General features: G+C 43.6%; 2 protein-coding genes across 4 annotated transcripts in view; one reads left to right on the plus strand and one right to left on the minus strand.

The window, feature by feature from the left end:
• Positions 1 to 20,319, minus strand: part of Octbeta3R (Octopamine beta3 receptor) — a 42,116-nt gene that overhangs the window by 1,762 nt on the left and 20,035 nt on the right. Inside the window, exons 2-7 of one of the 2 annotated variants that reach the window (XM_044394058.2) lie at positions 9,750 to 10,610; positions 7,519 to 7,719; positions 6,288 to 6,563; positions 6,042 to 6,219; positions 3,342 to 5,238; positions 1,737 to 2,201 (exon numbers count right to left, since the gene is read on the minus strand). In XM_044394058.2, coding sequence (XP_044249993.1) covers positions 1,737 to 2,201; positions 3,342 to 5,238; positions 6,042 to 6,219; positions 6,288 to 6,563; positions 7,519 to 7,719; positions 9,750 to 10,252 — 3,520 coding nt within the window. In that variant the 5' untranslated portion in view covers positions 10,253 to 10,610. The remainder of the gene's footprint in view (positions 1 to 1,736; positions 2,202 to 3,341; positions 5,239 to 6,041; positions 6,220 to 6,287; positions 6,564 to 7,518; positions 7,720 to 9,749; positions 10,611 to 20,319) is intronic. The other variant, XM_044394059.2, reaches the window with a different exon arrangement.
• Positions 3 to 18,805, plus strand: Hug (protein hugin). 2 transcript variants are annotated; one of them, XM_070217963.1, is made up of 3 exons: positions 3 to 146; positions 17,417 to 17,705; positions 18,336 to 18,805. In XM_070217963.1, the coding sequence occupies exons 2-3, from the start codon at positions 17,504 to 17,506 to the stop codon at positions 18,530 to 18,532; spliced, it is 399 nt and encodes a 132-aa protein (XP_070074064.1). In that variant the 5' UTR covers positions 3 to 146; positions 17,417 to 17,503; the 3' UTR covers positions 18,533 to 18,805. The 2 variants fall into 2 exon arrangements, with proteins under 2 accessions (XP_070074064.1, XP_017000338.2); XM_017144849.3 differs by lacking the exon at positions 3 to 146 and adding an exon at positions 14,310 to 14,549.

The following is a 20,319-nucleotide window of genomic DNA, read 5'->3' on the forward strand; positions in this document are numbered from 1 at the left end:
GACTTTGACCAGAGTCAAGTTCTTATTGAGCCATTGCAATTGACAGTTTTCTGGCTCAGTTTTAAGTGTGTGTGTGGGTACACTAGGAAAAAAAAGATGCACCCTTTTAACAAGTTTAAAATGGTGGATTAGGCGTAATATTTTATGTAAGTACCTTGAATGATTTAATTTAATTTGAAGTGATTTGCGATTATATTTGTATAATTTGTAATAGCAATTTCATTTGTTTAATATGTGATTACCCTAATCTTACGAATATTTTGTAGAGAATTTAATAGTAATTTAAAAATGTGATACATCTTTTAATTTACTATATCCTGAGTGTAAAATGCAACAACAAAAAAACGGTTTGTGTTCATTTTATTATGTGAGAAAGAAGATGCCGGCATGTTGCGTATACGCCGTGTGTCTGACTGTGTGTGTGACTGGTCGTATCCTGGCATGTTTCACTTTGACATTAGTAATACTTTGGCTGTTGTATGTTGTTGAGTATCGATGGCATTTCACCCCGTCCCGCCCCCTGCAGCGCCCACCTTGCAGTAACTGTCATTAAACTGCTGGAAAGGCCAACATGTGTTGTATCTCGGTGCTCTGGCATGTGCGTGTGCGGGGAAAAGTAATAAAAACGAGGCAAACAATTGAAAATATTTACACAGGACACTTGTTATCACAAAGACATACAATTCCCCGCATCCGTCCGTCCAAACATAAACATAAACATCTCTGGAAAGTGGGAGTGCGAGGGGGGCAGAAGGAAAAAAACAAATCAGACAGACAACAGTGAGCAACAGGAAGCGGTGGGCGAATCCCCACCCATCCAGTTGGCCACCCGACACCATCCACCATTCATCCCCTGATGGATGCCACTCGGAGGTGGCCAGCAACCAGGTGAAATCATAATGCAAAACGAAAGGCAGTGTGGAGGCGCAATAAAGCAAAGCAAACGCACGTGCAAACGGAAGCAATTATGTACAGCATGAGGGCAGCAATGTAGGAGGGGGAGGAGGAGGGGAACGCATGAGGTCTGGATGATATGACCCTCTGGATTTGGTTGCCTAAGCTGGTTAGCAGGGTATCCAGATAAGAAGGTGCCAAAAACTGGCATTTGTGTGGGGATTTGTCAGTCAAGCTGGATCTTGTGCTTAGGGGTTTCCAAAACTGGGGTAACTCTTCGGTTTCACCTTGAAATTGATATAATGATATTTAACTTGGGGATTTGCTAGCCATTACTCAAAAGATTAGGAATATAGGGAGGTTAAATTTAAAGAGCAATAGCCTTTTTTCCTTATCTACGTGTATAACAAAAGTTCAAATGAATATAACTTTTCTTACGTTAAACTAAATATCTCTATCTGTATAAAATCATATGTTCTCACTTAAATCTCTAAAAAAAAATGTTTATATAAGTATATATGTTCAAAATTGGAAAATTCTATTAATAGAAATGCCAAAAATTATGATATGAATGATGTATTTTGTATAGATGTAAAAACTGTAGTTAATGGAAGTATGGACTTGGTACCCAATAAGGAAAAATGGCGAGATATTATGGATTTGACTGTGAGATGTCAGTAGGAAATCTGCATTGTGAGAAATTGAATGATTGACTTTGATAGGGGTAGAATCGTGAGGGGATGAGACAGGTGCTAAAGCTGAGACAAGCAAAAAGACAGAGACAGAGAGAGACAGAGAAAGAGAGAGCGGGGGAGGAGAGGAGGGGATACGACAAGACTCACCGGTTGCACCACAGTGACTGCATCCGGTTTTGAAGCGGCGCTTCCGGTTCTTGCTCTGCTGCCAACATGCTGTGACCGCCGCCGTTCGTTTGTGCCAGAAGCGAATGGAACTGGACCCGGGTCTGGACCTGGACCTGGACCCATCCCTCGGCCCCTGGCCAAGATCGGGAGTTGCCTCGTGAATACTACGTTTACTACTAGCACTTGCATTTGCACTTGCACTTGCACTTGCACTTGCATTGGTGGTTTCAGTGGTGTCGATTGTGGTGCCGGCGTTCGCGTTTGCGGTGGTGGTGGTGCTGCTGATGTCGGCGCCGCAGAGCGGACACTTGGGCAGCGGACTGGGCACCGCGGCGAAGGTGATGCCGCGTGGCCGCTGCTCAATGACCTCCGCCTCCTCCTCATCGACAAAGATGCAGATGCCGCCGCGTCGGATCAGCGAGGATTTATTGGAAAATTCGTGCTCTGCTTGCAGTTGGTTGGGTTGGTTTTTTTTTTCAATTTGGCCACCGCATTTTTGGGTTTTTTTTTTTGGTTTTTGTTTGGAGTTGGTTTGGAGTAGAAATTTTTTTTGGTTGGACATAATTTGGTGATTTGATTTTACATATATACACATACAACACACATACGAAATGGCGTGGAAGAGAGATATAGATAGAGAGATAAAGAGAGACAGATAGAGACGAGTAGTAGACAATGTACAATAGGTTTTAGTTCACAGGACAGAGAACAGGACACTGGTTTTGGGCACACTCTTCGGATGCTCTTCAGATCGCATGCACGTGCGTGCCATGCACCGGCAAACGCAAAGGATCGGGTTCGGTATCGGTATCGGTTATCGGTATCGATAAGGAGGGGATTCAGGACTCTATCCTCGGATTTCTATCTCTTGAAGTAGGTGGTCCCTTTCTGTCTTCGTTTGCAGGTGCAACTAACTAGAAGCTGGCACTATTCTATTTTAAGCTAGTCAACTAAGATTTCAATAGATTGCATTATATTTTGACTTCTCCAATGAAGGTTGATAGGCTCTATAGTTTGGTTTGGTCTGTGGCTTGGAAATTCGCACAATTTTTGTTTAATAAAATGTTTCAAAAATACTCCAAAAAATTTTAACTAAAATCCCATCCAAAAGAAAATTTTTTTTCTTTAAATACAAAAACAGGAATTTTTCGTAAGTTATTTTAAAATTTAGGTAATGGGTTCCCAATTTAATTTTTCTTTTCAGATATTGTTAATTTGCAATACCAATTATACTTTTTTTTTGTAAATGTTTTAGTATTACTAAAATTTTGAGTTTTTAAAACTATATATTAAGTTTACTAATGACAAAAAATGGGTTACAAATGTTAAGTACATGAGAGAAGTTTTTAAGTAGGTATATAAAAAACATCGATTAATTAAAAGCAGTTAGGTATACCTCACAATCAGAAGAAAATTGGTAAATAGTTTAAAGAAACCCCTTAAATCACTTGCATGTATGGCATCAAATAGACAAAAACAGAGCGAATTTCGCAAAGGCAGAAGTAAATTGTCTTAAACGAGCTACTTAATCCAGGCACGAACTGCAACAGTCTACACGATAACCACAAAAGCGGGACTACTCACTTGCTGAACTCGTGGAAACGCGGCCCATGGGGATGTAGCTGCGACTGTCGCTGTTCTCCTGCGAGAAGTTGATGACATTCACGTCGTAGGTCACCACGGAGGCCTGTCGCTTGCGCACGGTCTGGATGCCATCGTAGCCGGCCAGGATGCTGCAGCGTCCTTGGCGGCCATTGCCACCACCTCCACCCCCCAGTCCCCCAGCCAGGCCGCCGGAAATGCTCACGTCCGCATCGCCGGCGCTATCTTTGCGCTTGAACAGCGGCGACGTGACATCCCGGTGCTCATCGCCGCATCCTTCGACGGGCGACAGCGTGGAGTCGAGTATGATCTCCGGCTTGGGCGATATGTTCTGCCCGGCATTCGGCTGCGGCACTGGGACGGGCATGGACATGGGCAGGCTGGTGACCACATCCAGGGAGACGGTGGAGGCGTCACTGGGCGTATAACCCGGTCCGGCGGCATGCGGCGGCGGCGACAGGAAGTACACATTGATGGACGCCGATTGCTGCGCATTGGCGGCATTAACCACGGCGGCGGCGGAGGAGGAGGACGAGTCCAGGACAGCAGGAGCCGGTGTGTTCGGTGGGGACATCAGATAGTTGGCGCACACCTGGTCGCTCAGCGTGCTCAGGCGTTGCGGAGCACCAGCAGGTCTGCCCAGCGGAAAGCTGAGCGATCTGAAGATCTCGGCCAGCTCCGAGCTGCTGGCGATGAGCAGGCCACTTGGTTCCTGGAATTCCGGTGGCGACAAAGAAGGAGGCGGCGTGGCCGGCTGCTGCGGTGACTCCCCAAAGCAATCGGCCAGCTGGGCCAGCTCATCATCGCTGCGGTGCCTCTCCTGCGGCGGCGTCTTCACCTCGCTGAAGTCGATCAGCTGCACACCGTCGCTGAACTGCTGGATTACACTGGCACCGCCACCGCTCTGCTCGCTGAGCACATTGATGTCCAGCAGAATGTCCGGCTTGTTGGGCGTGGAATCCGTGTCGCTGTGCTGCCGCTGGCGTCGCTCAAGTTTGCGTTCCTTGCCGCCGCCGCATCCGTTGTAGCTGTGCGACAACTTCCGGTTGCGGGAGCGCCGGAAGAAGCTGGAGCCCTCGGAGTTGGCCTGATGCCGCTTCTTCTCCAGCGCAAAGCACTCGGTGCTCGAGCGCTTCGTCTTGGCCAGCAGCGAGAGGATGTTGAAGCCCTTCTCCTTGACACCCGGTTCCGGCTCCGCTGGATCGGCAGCTCTCGTGGACTCGCTGATGGTGCGCAGGAACTCGGAATCGCTGGAGGCAAAGGCCTTCCTTCCGCTGGCCGTCGCCCCCGCCTTCAGGCGAATGAAGTCCGTTTCGCTGAGGGCCGCGTACTTGCCGCCACCAGGACCGCTGATGATGGTGCCGCCCGTCTGACGCTTGAAGTACAGATAGTTGTCCTCGATCAGGCGCTTCAGCTCCTTGTTGTCCTCGGCCAGCGGCAGGTGGGTGTCGGTCAGGTAGAGGTCGTTGCCCTCGCTCTCGTCGCTGTTGAGGCCAAAGACCCGGTAGGCCGTGGACTCGGGCTCCGGTTCGCTGTTCCCACTGCCGCTCGTCAGGCTGAGCTGCTGCTGCGGCGCCGAGGGATGCGGGGGATGGCCCTCGTGCTCCTTTGATCCCTGGATCAACTTGCCCTCGGTCCATATCTGCGGATTGAACACTGGCGCCGGTGGCTGCAACTGATTGTGAGAGGAGGGCTGCTGCTGCAACGCCATCATCGAGGGGGCGCTGTCCGTGTGGGTGACCTTCTCGTACCGCTCCTGCTCCAGGTCCCGCAGATCGATGCTGCTGCGGCTGAGGCGGCGGGGCGGCGGCGATGGCACACGCAGTTCATCGCACTCGTCCCTGTCGTCGTCCTCGTCGGTGGCCGGCTGCAGCATGTCCTGTGGGTAAGGGAACAACCATGCAAACAAACGCACACGACAGGAAGTCATGTTGGCACATTAATTACGCAGAGGCACAAAGGATAAACTCTCGAGCGGAGTGCCGCCCTCCATCGTTTAATCTAATCACTTTACATCCTCTTACTAATCATGAAAAAAGCCTTTTTTAGTCTTTAATTAAAATGCAAACTTTAATGCATTAAATCAATATTATTCCCGATTTAATGATTAGTTATACCTTAATTAATTTTTATTGCGATTTGATAATAGATATTGCAAATTGTTCCCATATTATTATAGTCTTTAATTAATTACTTTTAATTGCAAATTGAAAACAGAACATCAGTATGTTTTCATTGCTGTAAGCAGCTTTTAAACGATCGAAATGAATATTTGATTAATTAAATTCATTAAAGTGAATTTTCTGATATTTTTATGCAGTTTCAATAAAATAAATCAATTCAGTTACTACTGAATTCAATAAACCGTTTTAAGTTGATTTTAATTTTAAAATCTTTGCTAATTATTTTGCTATTAATTGAGCATATTGCATTATTCTATTGAATTCATGAAGTGGATTTTCTGATATTTGTATGCCAAGTCGCAATAAAATAATTCAAACCACTATCAGTTACTACTGGTTTTAATAAAACGTTTTTGGCTGATTTTAATTTTAAAATTCTTTTTTTCTAAACGGATTTTTTGAAATACCAGAAATTGGTTTTACAGAGTTAATATCACTTTCTTGCCCTCTCAAACATAATAAACAGATTTTCCTAGTCCCAACCCAATCCCAAACTCACCTCCAAGTTACTCAGGGCACTGTGCGTCTCCTCGCGGGCGGAGGCCACGTTCAGATCGCAGTCGCTGGGATGCAGATAGCTCAGGTTGGTGGGCTGCTGGGTGTGGCCCATGTGGACGCTGTTCAGCAGGATGTTCGAGCTGGTGCGACTGAGGGCCTTGCGCTGGCGTATCGCCTCCCTGCAAAAACCACAGAGGACAATTTAGCAACCCATCAACCTCGACCGGAGGAGGAGCCTGCAACTCACTTAAAGATGCGCCAGTACATCACCAGCATCACGACGCCCGGTATCCAGAAGCTCACCGAGCTGGAGATGAGGGCGTAGGCCTTGTTGACCACAAACGAGCACTGGTCCGGATGCAGCGAAACCTCCCGCAGATGCTCCTCCGTCGTGTACCAGCCCAGGAAGATGGGCGTGAAGGATATGAGGGCGGGCAGGATCCACACGTTGGCGAGCATGAAGCAAACCGTTTTGTGTGTCATATTCAATGGATACTCCAGCGGACGCACGATGGCGTAGTATCTGTGTCGAAGAGCAGAAGCAGAGGGGGCATCTTTATTAATGGAAATGAATTGCGGACAGGGCCTCCCCGCAAAAGTGCCAGGTGGCTTTCAGCCTCGTCCTGCCGTTCCTTTTAGCACAATAATTGATTATCGCTATTCGGTTGGCTGGATAATTGTGTTTCGGCACTCAGGTTGCCATGCAAAGTAATCGATTTATTTAAGTATTATATAGAATTTAGTGGTTTAGCAGTATTAATAAAATAGCTTTTATATCTCGAATAAATCTATTTTAATTTCCTCTCTTATTTAGAATTAATTAAAACAAAAGAGTATCAATTTAGGATAAAGACAATACAATCTGATGATTAGCAGTTTTTTTTCGAAATATGACAGATTTATTAGTTTAGCCATATTCCCCTCAGTGGCCATCATTAATTTTCTAATTTCGATTGGTCTGGCTGTGTTTTCCTTTGTTTTCGGTATGTTTTGCGGCCCATCGAAAGGTGAGCGAAACACAAATTAATTAAAACAGACAAAGGGCCCATGCCAGTGTCCATTGGCCATCCTGTATCCTCCATTCTCCATCCTCGTTCATTGTTGTTGGTCAGCCCGAAAATCGCAGCTGTTGTAGCTCTTCACCAAGTAGAAATGGCGCCCAATTAACGGGAACCTCGCTTGGCGGCAGGGATATTGGGTGGAATATCTCGGGGCAGCTGCAAATCATTTGGGCCGCATTCATCATACGGGCGGGGCCTAATGTTTGCTTTTGATGTGCGCGCCTTTCACGGTAATTAATTGTTTCTTCTTGGCAATGCGCCCGGGCTCTCTGGTATTGAAAGTGATTTGGACGCCAGGCATCTGGGCAAGATTAATGGTTTTGCGGTCGATTTAAACGCAGCTCTCGGCGCCCCCCGCCACAATTGACTTTAAGCCGTTCAATATAGATAGATATAGTGACATAATTGGGCACTCACCTGTCCACCGATATGCAGCACAGATGCAGTATGCTCGCCGTGGAAAAGTAAACATCCAGGCTGTTGTACACGTTGCACATGAACGGTCCGAACATCCACTTTCCGCCGGACAGTTCCACGGAGGCGTTGAATGTCATCGCACAGAGGGCCACCAGCATGTCGGCCATTGCCAGCGAAACAACAAAGTAATTGGTTATCACCCTGCGAACGAAACAAAAGCCCAAGAATTTGTGAGTGAGTGCTTTTCGTGGGGATTTGCTAGGTGGGATTTAGCCGGACGTGCGGACTTCTAACCACCACTCGTCACAGAGCAGCCACGCCAAACGGAATGGCATATGGCATGCATCATATGTAGGTGGCGAGTCCGGTGGATTTAGCTCTTCGGCTTTGGCTTTGGCGTTTCCTTCCCTTCCATTCAGCTGGCTAAACATTGCACTGCTTTCCATTTCCATTTCCGCACTGCAAGGCAGCACAGGTCACCGGTAGTATGCAGCAATTTCCTTGGCTGTCATAAGTCATCCGAGTCACTAGGCAGCTGCCACCTTCAGCTGGGAGCCACTGCCAGGTGAAGTTATTATCTTGTCTTCGGGGCAAGTGTGTACTTATAGGGGGAGGTTTATGCGCCAGCGTTGTCTTAACCATTAATAATTTTGGCAAAATTAATACGTAATTCGGAAAAGTAGGTACTGTTTCAAAAGGAATTTTCAATTTAATAGAAAAACAAGAGAGAACGCTATAGTCGGGTTGGTGTCCCGACTATCTAATACCTGTCACTCAGCTAAAGGAAGTGCGAACGCGGGTTGGTGTCCCGACTAAAATTCGTAACTCAGCTAAAGGGAGTGCGAGGGAGATAGATATATGTAGATATATAAAAAATATACACAACAAAATTGCATTTATACTTCTCGGAAATCTTTAAAGATGTGGGCGCAGGACCCATTTTAAAATCGTTAGTGGGCGATTGTGGGCGTTAGAGGGGGCGTGGCGCTCGGCTAAAATAAACTTGCGCTGCGTAGGAAGCCCAAGAATATGTGTGGAAAATCTCAACCTTCTAGCTTTTGTAGTTTCTGAGATCTCAGCGTTCATACAGACGGACAGGCGGACAGACAGACATGGCTAGATCGACTCGGCTAGTGACCCTGATCAAGAATATATATACTTTATGGGGTCGGAAGCGCTTCCTTCTAGCTGTTACATACTTTTGCACGAATCTAATATACCCTTTTACTCTACGAGTAAGGGGTATAAATATTATATTTTTTAAATTAAAAAAAAAAGTACCTCGACTATCAGATACCCTTTACTCGGCCAAAGGAAGTGCGAGAGAGATGGGGGGACTTGAATGCAGTAAAGCGACTGCATTATTTGCTAATAACTGTTTAATGAATGGTCCGACTTGAAAAATTGTTTCTACATTTCGACACATAAGTATAAGTATATATGTTTTCTATTTTCCTAAAATTTAAAACAAATGTCATAATTATTTCACATAGAAAAATTAAGCTAAGGCCTTATCTTGAATGCGGATAATCAAGGTTTAAATTTAGAATATCCAGAAATAAAAACCTTTTAAAGTGTTAAATTAATCAAGAATGAAAGTTATAATTAATTTGTGCATATAGAACGGATATTTCCAAGTGATAACGCTTAACGCACCTCGCATTTATTTCTTTATACTCCTTAAGTACCGATTCATATTTTAATGTCTTAACGCGATCCTATATTGCGAACCGTCTACGTTATATAAAAAGGGTAGTAAACGATAATCGGAGCACTTTAAGCTGCCTTAGTGGTATCATAAAGTCTTTAATCAGCATCTACCCTCGTTGCAGAAGGCATAAACGTTGCGCAACATTAAACGAGGTGCCGTGGGCGTGGCGAGGGGGCGTGGCAGTGGCAGTGTCATAGGGGGGAGGGGGTTCGAGCCATGCGCTCAATTGTATGCTACACTTATTTGCACTGCACTCTAGGGCGTCCTGTCATCGCGACGCTGTCATGGCAGCGATGGGCTTGTGTGTCGCATTTAACTTCGTTTTGTGCTTTATTATTCCACTTGTCGCTCATTTAAATTACATTTATTACGCTGGCAAAATGCGAATACTGCATGCGACCCAGAGCCACCATTGTAGTCCGTACGACCCCTGCGGCAATGGCCGTCAATTAAACGCAGGTGAATGGATACTGAGATCCCGGGATCCTGGGAACAAAAATAATTGCACATAAAGACTTACCGCAGCTTTCGATTGCGCTGCACCGAAATGATGACCAACGCATTGCCCAGGACGGCGGCCAGGATAATTGACGAGAAGATGAATCCTTTGAGCAGCAGCAGCGACAGATCCAGCCAGCTCTCCTCCAGCTCCTCGGGGCTCTCGACTCCGACCAGACTGCCATTGGCCGTGATGTTTGGGCCAACTGTCGCGAGGAACTCGAACGGGGACTCCGAGGAGGACGAAAAGGACGAGGAAATGGAGGCTGACGATGTGGCTGTTAATGATAGCGAAGTCAACGAGGCATCCACAAATTGCGATGTTGTAGGCAAACTGGTCGTCGTCGTTGTTGCTGCTGCAATGTGGCTAGTTAATGTTGCAGGTTGCAGGTTGCTGCTGCTGTTCTTCGTTGATGCTACTGCTGTTGTGGCACTAACTGCAATCGATGTTGCTGCTGTTGATGTGGCTGTTATGGGCAATGTCATTGTCGTGGCCAGAAGGTCGGCCACGTTAACCCCTGACATCTCTTCAATTTCGCAACCTGATTGAAGCGCAGCTCATTCAAGTTCCTTCCCCAATACTTTTTCGCTGCACTCGTGGTTTATCCTTGCTGTGCGTAATTTAAAACGCGAGTAATTGCAATCTGCAATGCAAACAAGTCTGCCGAAGTTCGCCGTCATCCTGGTTGCCTCTGTTGCTCCTCTTCCGCAGTTCGAGTACTCGAACGACGAGTACTTGCTCAAAGCCCCGACCGGGCACCTCCACTCCATTTCCCAATCCCAATCCTCCACAGGTCGTTCGGATCTCTGCGATGTTCGAGCTGTTGGCAATGGCAAAAAGTCGATTCGGCACTCAAGCGCGCAACAGTCGGCGACACGGGAACTGCAAATGAATAAATAAATAATTTATGAAATAATCGGAGAGTGTGAGCCTGTGAAACTGCATGAAAATTGGCAAAATGAGAATGCCAGGGGGTTTTTATGTGTGTGTATATACAAAATTCAGGGGCCATAAACCCCATTACCTATCGATTTGCCGAGGAGAAGCACACAAAAGCGAAATATCCCTTGGATGTCCGCCACTTCAACATTAAAATAACAGAAATATATTGCGTATACGCAGTGTGAACGCTCGGCATGCATCTGCATTTCTATATTATATCCCCAGCGACAGAAGTGCCGTCAAGTGCTGACACTTGTGGGGAGTGCACAATGTACATACATATATATGCATGTGCCATATAGACAAGTTGTTGCCTTAAAAGCGAGATTAAAGCGCAGATTATCTCCGCAGTGAAAGTGGGAAAAGTTTTTATAGTGGCTCACGCCCGGCACAATGGAAACTCTGCTGCAAATCCTTTGCGCTGGTTATAAGTAAAACAAAAGACTCTTCATAATCTCGGGTAATCCGTAAGTTTATATTATTGCTAGCTTTCAAGCGTCTCAATTTGGCCGTAAAAAAGCTAGCACATCATCGGGGAAATGCTAAAAACAAGCTTACACTTTGGTCCCACCACTGAATTGAAGCTAAATCCGTCCTTGGCACTCACATAAATCGCTGGCTACAAGTTTTTATCCCACTTGTGTGTGTGGGGGAGCGAAGAGATTGCTCTGCTTATCCTTCACAGTTTTGATTTCAATATTTTTAAGGATATATATGTGTACGGATAACCTTGCCGAATTGATTGCATTGGAGCTCCTGGCATTGTCCTTGAGCTGTCGATTCGACTTGTTTACCAGGACCAGCAGATTGGCAACTAAATGCTTTAATGCCCGGCTTTCAGCTGTAGAGAAACCACATCAGTGCGTTCTATCCTGCTTGGCTTATAAGTTTCAGCAGCCATTATTTATTGGTCGCTTGACTGCCAAAGCCCTTTGGCCCACTCACACTCTATTTGGCTTAATTATTGCCATCGCGGAAAGTTTACAAAGCCGCTGCCCTTCCGGCAGTTCCGCCTAAGCGCAAACGTCAACAGAGCCCAGGGTCCTGGATCCTGGGTCCTGGGTTCAGGACCTCGAGTATCTTGGGCCCAGTTTACCAGGTCGAGTGGGCGGGGTGCAAAGTGCAAACTTCAAAGCGCCGCGCGCACAGGACACGACTAATTCAATTAAATCCCTTCGCCATCCTGAGCCTGGTCGAAGGACACACGATGGGCGGTGGTCGGTGGTCTGGGGGCGTGGCGTCGAGGGGCATTAGCTGCCGCGCCATTTGAGGGCTTAACTCCTCTGGAGCATTAGCAAACTGATAAAGCGAGCAAGAGCAAATAATTGATCCACTGGCAAATTCGAAAAGCAAACACCGAAGCCAGCGACTTATTGAGTGTCCTTTTGGCCTCAGCTTCCCCTTTCCCCTGGTCAAACTGATAGCTGACCGTAGCCCAGGTTACTGAAACTGACAGCTGAAATTAAGTTATCAAAATGGTAAATGAACGAGAAGTTGGTTTTCGATTGGCAGTGCCTTCAATTAGTTACTATTCTGGCTACATTTTATCCAAAATCCAATATAATTTGTTTTTAATCCTTCGCCCATTGGCCACTTCTAATGGAAAATAAGCCCTCAGGCTTATTGCATACGTGCCGAAATAAATTGTGTTCCGCTCGAAAGCTTTTTTTGTGTCAAATTAATTAAATAGAACTTTGTAATCTACTGGGGATTTAATCTAGTTATTGTAAATACCAATAGAAAAATGTTTTTATCTATAGGAAAAAATTGGCAGGTGAAACTAATATCACATCAGAAGAAACCTGCAGTTGGCTGTCCAATTAGTTACTCGGAATAATCTTCTGATAGATGACAGGTAGCAGAAATGCTGTGCAAGATAATCCCCCAGTTTCGGTTTTGTCAAATGACATTTTTCGCAACTTTATGGTTGCTTATTTTTGTTGGCTTTCAAGGATACACTCTCAGCAGTTGGCAAATAGATAAATCCTTCAGTGCTCTCCGGCTGGAAAAGAGGTCACCCCACGTACATAGAGTTACTAAATAAATAAATGCCAGCTGGGGGTCGTCAGGTTCGTCGGGTTCGTCTGTGGGTCGTGTGTCCGGGTCATGTTTGTGTAAATTAGTGGCACAAATAAACACTCGACCAGCAGCTGCAACAGATGCACGGACTAGTTGGACTACATGTGGACCGAGAGCATCCAGAAAAACACTCGATTGATGGATTGTTGATGTCTGCGGAGGGCCCGAGTTTAGTTAATTGAAAATCCTGGTGATTTGCTGCCTGCTGCTGCTATTGAAACCCGACCAAGTGTGCCGAGCTTATATCTTCCGGCGAATATACATAAGCAATTCGATTTGACTGCCCTGTTGACCCATTCTCGCCGTTGACAGTTGCCAATCGGAGTCCTCTGAATCTGAATGCGAATCTGATTTTAAATGCCTGCTGACAGGCAGGTGTGCAAGCTGTTTGCCCAACAAATTGAACCTAATGCGGCTCACGAATGGCATTTAAATAAGCCAGGAGCTGGGACACCAAGCCTTTCCCCCATCCGCAAACAGCCAAACAGCCCAACAGGGCCTCAAGCTACAGGGGATACATTGCGAAGACAACTGTCAACATTTAAATAAGATTGATCGATTGGCAGCGTCAACGGCATTGACATTGCTCCGACGTGGGCGTTGGCCCTAATGCTCTCGCCTTCTGGGGCGTGACGGACTTTACACGCGCTTTGATTTCCATTAAACAGGATGCCCCACGGTTCTGCTCGGTTGCACGGCGAAAACGATTATTAGATTCTCTCAGAAAATAGATTAGTTTCCTTGAAAATATTTATAAGCGTACTAAATAGTCATGGGAATAGCCATCGTATTTTCTCAGCTCCATTATCAAGTATCATCCAAAAGAAACGTTTTTATGATAGACACTTATAAATGTACACTCTTCAGATTTATTTGTGCAATTGTTTCTGGGCCTCAAGATAAGATTTTAAAATGCAAAGCTGGAATTTAAATTTTCCGCTTTAAATTGAAAATAATTGTACACCTCATTTGTATTTATTTCGTGTATACTGAAATTTGTTGATGCATGTGTGTGTCATATCTTTTGACAACTTAAAAGAGCAGCTTCTGTCTGTGAAACGATATGTCACTTATCAGAAAGCAAGCATTTAATATTTTTATTAAGCCGCCATAATAAAACATTTCAAGGCTTGACGAGCAATCTACAGCAGTGAAAATTAATATCCCCTCCGCATATTGATGTGAAAGCTGGTCTACAAATATGAGTTTAATTTTTTCGAAATGTCAAATTGATGATAAAAAAATATCTTATTTATTTATAAGCGCATATATATTTTCGTGGTAATTTTTTCTCTGACTGCAAGCTGACAATTAGTTTTCCAATTTGAATCCCAGTCACTGTGTCCCGTTTGACACTCGCTCTGTGTGCGACAAATTGGTGGCGCTTCCGTTTGGGATTTGCCGCTTGATTCGCCGCCCAGCTTGTTTACCAGCTGACCAGCGGGCTGCCTTTTGCCGGCATTAGAGTGCATAACAAATCACTTAGCACCCGTCCATCAGCGACCTAATCAAGCTCGCATGGGGGCCCGTTCGCAATTTGGCTATAAAACTTGCGGATCGCCAGGCTGCTGGCATCAGTTGTGCCCCAAAGCAGTCCCAAAGCGCCACGCGGTCCCATTCGGCGACTATATAGAGTTAATAGGTCCAGAGTGTCCTGTCCTAGGAGGCCAGTAGCTCGTAAACGCCAGAAAACCCAGAACGCCCCAACGTCCAGTTATGTGTGGTCCCAGTTATTGCACACTGCTGCTAATCGCGGCTTCCTGCTACGTCCTCGTTTGCAGTCAGGCCAAGTCCTTGCAGGTGAGTCCCTGGCATCCTGTGTTGGGTGCTTGTTGCCCCAACAAGCGCCACTTAATTAGTGTTATTTGCCCAGGCACAAGTTCGCCAGCTTAGCGTGATAATTTCCAACGGCTGCTAGCGTTCTTGGATTTTATGAACGGAAATTTCGGGGCGAAAAGTTCTTTCTCCGCCGTGTGTTGGCTGCATTTTGTGGCAGTCTCATTTCCGCGCTGTCGACGGCATTTGAAATGCAACCAATTAGTTTGCAGATGCTGCTAGTTTCCTTTTTTTTGGTGCCAGCAGGCAATCGATTCGCATCCAATTAACATTTGGTATGCAGATGGCAGCCGCAGTGCGTAAACGTATTACGTAACTAGTTCTTACCACTAATTAAATTTAGTTGATCATGGTGTTTTGCTTTGAAAATTTGGTGAACGCCAATAGGCCGCCATTAATCAAAAGGCCAAAATTATATCAAGCTTATCACAGTTCAAAGCATTTCGAATTTGTGGTTGAGGACAAACTGCTTAGCAAAATGTAGGTTTCAGTTCAAGTTTTAGCAAAGTGTTGATTATTAAATTCTGTACACTTAGAGAACAATTTAAAACAAATGTTCTAATATAATTGAAAACAAGCATACAAAAATATATATATCTTTAAGTAATATAAGTAATACAATTTAAAAATATAAGGGGATATAAAATGTAAAATTTTTTTTAAAAAAGATATTTGTTCATATACTCATTTAAAATATTTGAATATCATTTAATTTAATTTTTATACCCTTGCAGAGGGTATTATGATTTCAGTCAGAAGTTTGCAACGCAGTGAAGGAGACGTTTCCGACCTCATAAAGTATATATATTCTTGATCAGTATCACAAGACGAGTCGATCTAGCCATGTCCGTCTGTCCGTCTGTCCGTCTGTCCGTCTGTCCGTCCGTCTGTCCGTCTGTCCGTCTGTCCGTCTGTCCGTCTGTCCGTCTGTCCGTCTGTCTGTTTCTACGCAAACTAGTCTCTCAGTTTTTGAGCTATCGGGATGAAACTTTCCCAAAAGTCTTCTTTCTATTGCAGGTAGTATATATGTCGGAGCCGACCGGATCGGACAACTATATCTTATAGCTCCCATAGGAACAATCGGAAAAAAAAACTTTAAAAAATTCTAACTTCGGTGTTTTTTGAAATATTACCTTCTACTTTTGGGGATGTTATTTTTTAAATATATCTGAATTTCGAATTAATTATTTAAAAAATCGGACTACTATATCATATAGCTGCCATAGGAACGATCGGAAAATTAATGGAAAAGTAATAGGAAATAAATTCTAGCTTCTTTGGTTTTTATTGTATTATCTTCTACTCTAGGATATGACTCTTTTTAAATATTTCCGAATTTCAATTTTAATTTAATCAAAATCGGACGACTATATCATATAGCTGCCATAGGAACGATCGGAAAATTAATGGAAAAGTAATAGGAAATAAATTCTAGCTTCTTTGGTTTTTATTGTATTATCTTCTACTCTAGGATATGACTCTTTTTAAATATTTTCGAATTTCAATTTTAATTTGATCAAAATCGGACGACTATATCATATAGCTGCCATAGGAACGATCGGAAAATTAATGAGAAATATTAGAAAATTGAACATTTTTGCGATTTGTTTTTTAATAGGAATGATCTGCAAGGGTATATAAGCTTCGGCTGGCCGAAGCTGAATTTCGGTTTTTTTGTCTTTTAAATCGGATCACTATATCATATAGCTGCCATAGGAACGGTCGAAAAATTAAATGGAAATTAATGGGAAAACAATTATGTCTTTGTTGGTTTTTATTACAGTTCCTTCTACTCTGGGATATGACTATTTTGAAATATTTCCGAATTTCGATTTTAATTTTTAAAAGATCGAACTACTATATTATATAGCTGTGATAGAAACGATCCAAAAATTAATGTGAAATAATAAGAAATTTAACATTTTTGCGATTTGTAAATTAATAGAATGATCTGCAAGGATATATAAGCTTCGGCTTGCCGAAGCTAGCTTCCTTTCTTGTTTTTTAAATATTTCTGAATTTCGAATTAATTATTTAAAAAATCGGACTACTATATCATATAGCTGCCATAGGAACGATCGGAAAATTAATGGAAAAGTAATAGGAAATAAATTCTAGCTTCTTTGGTTTTTATTGTATTATCTTCTACTCTAGGATATGACTCTTTTTAAATATTTCCGAATTTCAATTTTAATTTGATCAAAATCGGACGACTATATCATATAGCTGCCATAGGAACGATCGGAAAATTAATGAGAAATATTAGAAAATTGAACATTTTTGCGATTTGTTAATTAATAGGAATGATCTGCAAGGGTATATAAGCTTCGGCTGGCCGAAGCTAGCTTCCTTTCTTGTTTCTTGTGTAATCTAAAATGCTGTGGCAAACGAAGGTTTAATATCAAGTATACGCCCACACAGACAGCCGCTTAGAGAGAGCGTTTATGGGCGAAGTGCGATTTACAAGCCGATTTCAGGTGTTGGCATTTCAATCTACATTGAGTTGTCTAATCAAGCGGCACACGCTGCTCAGCCTGGCTGTAAATTGAAACAATAAAGTGCTTGACTCGCACATTTGGGGCTCACACATCCTGGGACACCCACCATCGACTGTGTGTGTGTGCAGCTCACGTACGAGTATGAGCATAAATAGGCGGCATAAAAATAACTTAACACGTGTCGACAGTTTGGCAGCCAGGGTATCCTCAAAAAAAAAAAGAAACAAAAAAAAAACAGCCTCCAAGGAAATATCTGAAATATTTAGCCCCTTTTTTCATACCTCTTGCGTGCTGTTTTTTGTGCTTTGCTTTTGTGGCACTTTATTTGTGCAGGGCACGAGCAAACTGGATTTGGGAAATCACATCAGCGCAGGCTCTGCAAGAGGATCATCATCATCATCGTCTTCTTCGGCGGGAGCGATGAGCGAAGGGCGCCAAAAACGCGCCATGGGCGACTACAAAGAGCTGACTGACATCATTGACGAGCTGGAGGAGAATAGCCTGGCCCAGAAGGCGAGTGCCACAATGCCGGCGGCCGCCGTGCCGCCACAGGGCCAGGAATTCGATTTGGATAGCATGCCGCCACTGACCTATTACCTGCTGCTGCAGAAGCTGCGACAGCGTAAGTTGCCCCGAGGGGATCACACTGCGTATACGCAACGTCCGGAGGGAGATGGACGCGTGCTAGAATGTGAACCAAAAATATGCGTTGGAGCCCTTCTAATTGGATCCCCAATCACGTTCACATTTCACGCCACCATCTCCATCACTTTGGCATACTTTAACCATAAGCTTTTTGCCTCATTTTTGCACAAGAAAAAAACATACATAATATGAAAATCCTATTGCCATTTAATATGCATGTCATTTGACTTGTTTATTTTTCATTTCATTCTCAAATCTGGAATTATTATTCATTTGACGTAAAATCAAGACATTCACCATGATTGTGGGAGTTCTTGAAATCTGCCAAAACCTTGTAACAACAGTTGGTATAAATAATAGCTTATTCTTAAATATTAATGGTTTATTAGTTAAATTATAATTTAACTAATTTAAAATTATAATACTTATAATTGAAGTACCCCTTTGTCGTCTTGAAATGCTCTACAGATTTTAGGAAATTCTGAAAATACTTCTGATTCAGTTTTTTAAATTAAATATTTAATTTACCTAAAAAAAAACATTTCTAACTTGAATATTCCTCAATTGATAACTTCTTTTTTTATAATATTCCTTTCCCTTTACACAGTGCAGAGCAATGGCGAGCCCGCTTATCGCGTGCGGACGCCACGCCTTGGCCGCAGCATTGACTCCTGGCGACTCCTGGACGGCGAGGGAGCGCCGGAGGAGGCCATTGGCGGCCAGTTCGTGCAGCGAATGGCCAAGAAATCGGTGCCGTTCAAGCCGCGCCTGGGCAAACGTGCTCAAGTGTGCGGCGGCGATTGAGTCACGACAAGGACGCGAGGACATGCCACGGAACCGGACGGAGGACGAACCCAGGACAAGGTTGAGGCCAGGCGACTGGCCCTCGAGCTAACTTAACCAAAGCAAACCCCCCCAATGGCCAGCTGAATTCGACGCGACGCAAAAATAATCCACATATGCATAGTGAATGACTACTAGTTACCAGCGCTATAACCCTGTTTTGAGAGGAACTAATGATGTGTATATATAGTACATACATTTATTATTTATTTGAATAAATTGCAGCCCCCAAAACTTTTGTTTACTCGCGATGCGACAAATTTGCATGTCAAATGCAAAGCCGGGAATTAAATAAACATGGCAATTTCATTTACGCGGACCTCGCAATAACCTCTCACTTCTACTGAGGTTTTCTTTTCACCATTATAAAAATAAATTATGTTTTCATTCCCCTGATATATTAATGAAAATTTCATAAAACCAGTGATAGGGCGCGTAAATTGGAATAGTGCAACCACCATCCGTTTCCACATCATCCACGAGTGTTGGCCATGTTTGGCAACTGCAGTTTGCAGTTTCCAGTTGGCCCATGTGTGCGTTTTGACTGATAAAATATCTCAGTACCCACACCCGCACGGAAAATCCGGTGCCACACACTTTGGGCCAACCAAAAGCTGCTGGCTTTATTCGGCCTGATGAAGCATAAAAATATTGTGCGGTGCTTGCAATGAATGCCGAAATGGTATTCATTTCATGAATTTATTTTCGGTTGAAAACTTTAATTTAAAATACATACTGAATATTGATATTTTCTACTAAAAGCTTTTATTCGTAAAAAATATTGGCAATAAATAAAATGGAAGTGTATATAAGTGTTTTTAAGTCTCACTTTATAAGAAAACATTTTTCTAAGAAATACATATACTTCCGATCAAGAAATTTATTAATTACCAACAGATGCTGTGAATTTAATCAGGAAAAAGAATCCTGAAAATTCGATGTCATGTACAAAAGAAAATTTTCATTTTAATTATTTTTTTTAATCGTCTTACGAATTAAAACGAAAAGTCATTTAATTCCTCTTACATTTCTAAATCTTGCTGACGCAGCTGTTTTGACAGCCTCGGCAGCTGGAAGTTTTTGCAACTCATTAGAAACTTGCCACATGCCAATTAGTTGGCCTAACCAGGCCTTCTCCATCCGCTCCAGTAGCCTTGATCCACAATTCTAGTTTACGGCAGCGCCAATTATTGACCCCAGGTGGTTGAGGATTCACTGCCAGTTAACCATTTTATGTTGGTCCCAGCCAAAGGGCTCGCATGCATCCTGGTACGGATCATTCATCACGTAACCGGCAATCTAAGGAGCAGCTAAGCTGAGGATATAACTACATACATACATATATCTGAATCGTGCTTAAATTGCGATAATGGCCACGCAGGCCGGGCCCCGAAGGAGATATAGATATTGAAACATTATAACTGCAAAATGGTAATAAATTTATCTCCACCTCTTGGGGAAATGAACCAAAAAAAGAGCAAGCCAGGAAGAAGTCGCGAGCCAGACACGCACATGAAAGCTCTGTATAAACCAAAAGGCACTTTAAAAAAAGTTTTCATATGAATAATTCTGATAAAGGCCTACTTCGTTAAATTAATAATATTTATTTTAAATCAACTTGGAAAAAAACTTAAACTCAATTAGATACAATGCAGACACTGAATGCATACTTTTCAATCAGGCCATTCACGCTTCACAAAATGTTAAGCATTTGCATTCATGATTCTTGCTTTAATTTATTCGCGGTA

This window comes from Drosophila takahashii, chromosome 3R, assembly GCF_030179915.1.
Source record: "Drosophila takahashii strain IR98-3 E-12201 chromosome 3R, DtakHiC1v2, whole genome shotgun sequence".
Taxonomy (NCBI): Eukaryota; Metazoa; Arthropoda; class Insecta; order Diptera; family Drosophilidae; genus Drosophila; species Drosophila takahashii.

What these genes read in the sequence shown, in the direction of transcription:
- Hug (XM_017144849.3), top strand. Translation starts at nt 14,466, where the DNA reads ATGTGTGGTCCCAGTTATTGCACACTGCTGCTAATCGCGGCTTCCTGC. An exon ending in GTCAGGCCAAGTCCTTGCAG is followed by an intron (nt 14,550 to 17,416) that starts GTGAGTCCCTGG and finishes TTATTTGTGCAG; the next exon opens with GGCACGAGCAAACTGGATTT. An exon ending in GCTGCAGAAGCTGCGACAGC is followed by an intron (nt 17,706 to 18,335) that starts GTAAGTTGCCCC and finishes CCCTTTACACAG; the next exon opens with TGCAGAGCAATGGCGAGCCC.